Source organism: Pinus tabuliformis, chromosome 8 (assembly GCF_031772625.1).
Source record: "Pinus tabuliformis cultivar Carrire ecotype Pingquan chromosome 8, CPIR1, whole genome shotgun sequence".
NCBI classification, from domain to species: Eukaryota; Viridiplantae; Streptophyta; class Pinopsida; order Pinales; family Pinaceae; genus Pinus; species Pinus tabuliformis.
In genome coordinates, this window is record NC_142294.1 from 593359487 (window position 1) to 593364979 (window position 5493).

Sequence of the window (5493 nt, forward strand, 5' to 3'; positions counted from 1 at the left end):
CTAGAAGACTAACCCTCTCATACCGCTGATCAACTCAGCTATGTTTTCCGTCACCTTTGCTAATCTCCAATGCTTCGTGGCTTTGCTTGCTTTGGTTCTGCCATAGATTCTCTTAGCCACAGATATTACCAGGGCTGAGTCACCTTCAACCACCGCTGTATAATTCTGCATGTCTCTTAGAATCCGTAGTCCCTGTTCTAAAGCTGCAAACTCCATTTCATTGTTCGTCCCCTCTCCCAGTGCTTTGCAGTAAATATGAAGAATGTCTCCTTTATGGTCTCTTATGATTCCTCCAATGCCCGCCATCCCAGGGTTTCCTCTGGATGCGCCATCAAAATTCAACTTCAGCCAGCCCACCGGCGGGTAAATCCAACTGCTGGACTCGGATTGCGGGCTTTGCTGGCTCCTCGACGTAGCCATGCTCTGGTTGGTGTGCAGCTGGAAGAGTTTTAGAATCCGTAAGTCACTAGATGACGGCTTCTCATTAGTTTCCTCTTTTACTTTTACTTGAATTAACTGTTTAATATTTCTCATGAGAGTGTCTATGGCATGCTCTGTGTTTCTGTATTCATCTTGGAATATTCTCCTGTTACGCTCCTTCCAAATGGTCCATGTTAAAAACCCGGGCAGAACTTTCCAAATGCTGTTGACCCTGGAGTTTTTTGAGAAGTTTTTTTGCCAATTTTGTATAGTATCTTGAATGGACTCCCTATTTCTGTTAGAGTTTAGCATTACACCCTCCGCCCAATTCCATATATGGCAAGCCCAGTCACAGGAATTAAATAAATGATTCATTGTTTCTTCCTCTGCCATGCACATTGGGCATATGGATGGCCCATGAAAGCCTTTGCTGCGTAGATTTTCCCAATTCAAGGTTTTTTTCCTCATTAAAAGCCAGAGGAAAGTTTTGATTTTTGGCCAAAACAGGCCGTCCCACACGTTATGACTCCAGGGTGAAACCTCCCTTTGCTCTGTAATTTCTATTAGTTCCCTGGCTTCCTTGAGTGAGAAATTTCCGTTACCCTTCATTCCCCATCTAAGCTGGTCTTGTTCATCCGTTTTCCTTATTTTCCTTTTGAGTAATTGGTCAGTCAGATGCTCTGAACTGTCATCTTCCCCATTGCTGTTATCCAAGTCAAATTTTATCCATTCTCTCCAGATGGGATCCCTGCTATTCCAGTCCCAGTATTGGTTAACTCTGTAACGACCTTCGTGTTGACATTTCTGCTTGAGCTGATCGAGTTCGGGCTTTTCCAGTTTTGGGAGCTGCTGCCACGCATCTTCCCAAAAAAGCGTTGAATGCCCATTCCGGATCTCCCAGAAACTGTTTTCCTGTACCAAGTTGCGATTTTTCCGAGCAAGATTCCATATGGGTGATCCCTCAGGAACCTCCTGAAGCCTAATAAGATCATTACTGTTGTGTTCGGGGGTATATTTCTCTTTCCAATGTCTTGCCCAGGGGAGATGGGGCTCTTTTATCCATCTCCACCAGAGTTTAGCTCCACAAGTCATGTTGATGATTGAAGGATCCACTAGATTTAGGCCTCCCATAATTTTTGGTTTACAGAGTTTATGCCATGCTACAAGCGCCCATTTTTTCTTCTCCCCATTACCATTCCATAAAAAGGATCTTTGGATTGTTCTAATCTGTTGGAGGATGCCCTTGGGGGACGGCAGCATGGAGAGAAAGTACTGAGGTATAGCTTGCAGAACAGCCTTTGTGAGAACAAGTCTCCCCGCAAAATTAAGTGCTCTGTACGTCCAGTGCTTGCACCTTTTCTCCAGGTTAGCTATAATTCTCTCCCAGTGCACTTTTTGCCAGGGTTTGAGAGTTAGCGGTGCTCCCAAATATCTTGAAGGTAGACACCCTTTTCTGAACCCAAGAATATTAGAGAGGTGCTTCTGAATAGCTGGATGAGTATGGAAGAAGTAAATTGTGGATTTGGAAAAATTAATTTCCATTCCGGATGCCTTGCTGAAAAGATCAAGGATTTTCTTATAAGCTAGAGCCTCTTTCACTGTGGGGGTTCCATGTAACATCGTATCATCCACAAATTGTTGGTGTGTTGTTGCTGGCAGAGATTGGATAGGCTGAAGGCCCTTGATTTTCCCCTCTCTTTTTGCTTTGGCTATAAGTCTACTGAGACCTTCCATAAGAATAACGAACAGGAAGGGGGAGAGAGGGTCCCCCTGTCTTATTCCCCGAGTAGGTGAAAAGGGTTCAGAGGGAGATCCATTGACAAGGATTGAAAATCTGGATGACTTAATAAGGGCTAAGATCCAATTAATCCATAGTTTGCAAAAGCCGAAGGCTTTTAGAATGGCTTCTAGGTATTGCCAACTGACTTTGTCATAGGCTTTCGATAGATCAAGTTGCATTAGCATTCCTGCTAATTTCCTAGTTTGCAGGGTGTGAATCATTTCTTGAGCTAGAAGAATATTATCTAAGATCTGTCTCCCTTCGACATACCCGGATTTCTCTTCTGATATGAGGCCAGGAAGAATAGGCTTGAGTCTATTAGCTATAACTTTTGAAATAATTTTATAAATGACATTACATAGAGCAATTGGTCTGAACTTCTCAGGAGAGTTTGCTACTTCCATCTTTGGGATAAGCGCTATGAAGGTTGAGTTGAGAGATTTGAGGATGGTACCAGATCTCCTAGAGTCCTCAACAACTTCCCATATCTCATGCTTTACTAGGTTCCAGCAGGCTTTGTAAAAATTAATGGTGAAACCATCCGGTCCAGGGGCCTTATCACTAGGCATACTTCGGACAGCTTCCTCCACTTCCTCTAAGGTTATTTCTCTGCTTAGAGCTGAGTTCTGAGCGCCGGTGATGGTTTTGGGGATGGCTGAGATGAGCTCCTTGATGGCATCCTCTCTGTTTGCTGACGGTTCCTGGGCAATACTGCTGAAGTGCCTGGTTAGTAAAGCCGCTATGTCTTGGTGATTCTTTAAAGTTTCACCATTCTCATTCTTGAGTTCCAGAATTCTATTCGCACTTCTGTAATCTAGTGCAGATCTGTGAAAAAATTTGGTGTTCTGCTCACCCTCTTTAAGCCACCGAATCCTGGATTTCTGCTTCCAAAGAGTCTCTTCCTGCTGACAGCGTGTATGCCACTGACCAGTTAGAACCCTTTCCTGCTCTGCAAACTCTTCACTGTTGTGCCCTGAAGCCCACGCTTTGTGAATCTGTTCCAGTTTGTCTTGTATCAAGGTTTTCTCCTTAAAGATATCTCCAAACTCCGTAATGTTCCATGCTTTGATTTTGGCTTTTGTGTACTTTAGTTTCTTCTGAAGGTTGAAAATTTTGGAATCCCCTCCAATCACTGGTTCAGACCACCATTTCTCTACCAGATTGAGGAAGTTGGGGTGATCCAACCAAAATTTTTCAAATCTGAAAGGTTTATTCCTGGGGGTACCATGGATAGCTGCTATTAAAGATATTTGCCAGTGGTCAGATCCTCCACTTGGAAGGATATCTGACTCAACTAGAATACCATTCATAATGATGCTCTCTGAGATGATAAATTTGTCCAGACGAGAGGCAATCAGCCTATCTCCCCCTCATCTATTATTCCAAGTATAAGTGCCACTCTTAGGTGGGATATCCACCAGTTTGGCACTCTCAATGAAATTTGTAAATAATTCAGCATCCCTACTGAGTTTTCTTATTCCCCCTTTCTTCTCCAGAAGTGTGGTTATCATGTTAAAGTCACCCCCCATGATGCACTTGGAGTAAGGATGTCTAGAAATTAAACTTGACAGAGACTTTAAAAAAGTTATTTTATCCTCTATCTTCTGGGGTCCATAAACATTTATAGATAAGAAGGATTCAGAGTTACCTGTGGGCTGGGTTTCCACGGCTATAAAAGCTCTGGTTGCTTCTGCTAATATGATTTGAAGCACTCTTGAGTCCCATAACGTGACTAGACCTCCTTCTCGCCCCTGACTTTCTACTTCCATGTAGTTAAGGTCGTTTCCAAGCTTTTTTTTGATGTTAGCCATGCTTGTATTATTGCTTTTAGTTTCTTGAATGAAAAAGATATCCGGTTTTTCTTTCTGAAATTTTCTTTTCAGAATTCTCTGCTTTGCTTGGCTGTTTAGCCCTCTTGCATTCCATGATATGATTTTCATTATTAACTAGAAGAATTATTGGTAAAAAGAGAAGGCCTCTAGAGCCTTCATCTTCCCTGAGTTTATCATTAATATTCCAAGCTCCTGCAAAGCTTCACTACCTGTTCTCCTTCCTCTCTTCTTTTTTTGCTTAGATCTTGTTGAGTTGTGGAGAAGCCTCTTTGGTGGGTTCCCAGCTCCTCTTGCTATACCTAGCTTTCTGCTTTGTCTTTCTAACTCTGCTTTTTGCCTCGCAATGAATAGCTCATTGACCTTTCTGATTTCTTCTTCCGGCACATTTTCTATGCCTCGAGATTTCCAGTTTTCTGCCATGACTGGTAGGTTCATTCCTTCCTTTGCTAGAACTTCCTCCAGTTCTAAATCATCGCTTCCTCCATCGCTGGTGAGCATATCTGCATCCTCCTCAGGTTCTTCTGTTTGCTCCTTCATTTGGACTTCGGTGCTTATCATGTTTTCTTCTGTTTCTTTTGTAGTTTTCCCTGTACTATCGATTGGCCCACCATTGGAGGTGAGAGCTTTATTCGGATCCTCTGAGTCTGTGTCTAACTCTAAGACTTCAAAGGTATTCCTGTGGTATCCTCGTTCTGTTTCTATTCTGTTTGCTCTTCTTCGGTTGGCTCTTTGTCTTATCTTGGGTTTTACAAAGTTATCTCTGCCTTTGTCTGCTTGCTCTGTTTTAATGACTTCTTCTTGTTTGTTCAGATGACATTCCCTCATTAGATGTCCATGCTCATGACATTTTCGGCAGCGAAAAGGAATTTGTTCATAATCTATTGCTTGGAAGTAATCCTCATCCCTGTACTCTAGCCATAGACCCTCATGTAGAGCACCGGAGACATCCATTTCCACGCATATTCTTGCACATGAGGTGTATTTTCTTTGTATGGTCGCTTCTGAGGCCTTGACAAAAGTACCCAGCCGATCCCCAATTTGTTTCAGTGCTGAGATACCCCAGTAGTCAATGGGCAGAGAAAACAGCCTTATCCATACTGGTACCTGAGTGAAAGTTTCCCTTTCTGGAACAAAATTTGGTTTCCATGGCCGCATGTATAGACCCGCTGAAGCTAAGAAATACGGGCCTCCATCAAAAATTCTGTCCTTGTCCTCTAGGTTGGTAAAAACTACAGTAAAGAAACCTTTTGCTCCTAAGTGTAGTTTCACATCGCCCTTGGGTTTCCAGTGTTGTCGTATCCATTGGCATAGAGCTCTTTCAGATGGCCATAAACCCATAAACTTGCAAATGACTGCATGCTCTGCCATGTGTTCTCGATAAGCTTGGATCTCCGGATCTACTATGACAACTCTTAGGGTCTCTGCTTTCTTAGGTTTGCAGGTTCCGCTCGCTGTTGGGTG

At 43.0% G+C, this 5493-nt stretch overlaps 1 protein-coding gene across 1 annotated transcript; it reads right to left on the bottom strand.

Annotated features, from left to right (window-relative positions):
* On the bottom strand, positions 1 to 4140 carry LOC149236874 (uncharacterized). Its single transcript, XM_089369059.1, has 2 exons — positions 3849 to 4140; positions 1 to 3521 (listed from the first exon to the last, which is right to left on the bottom strand). The coding sequence occupies exons 1-2, from the start codon at positions 4138 to 4140 to the stop codon at positions 1 to 3; spliced, it is 3813 nt and encodes a 1270-aa protein (XP_089225185.1).
* Positions 4141 to 5493: the final 1353 nt, after the last annotated feature.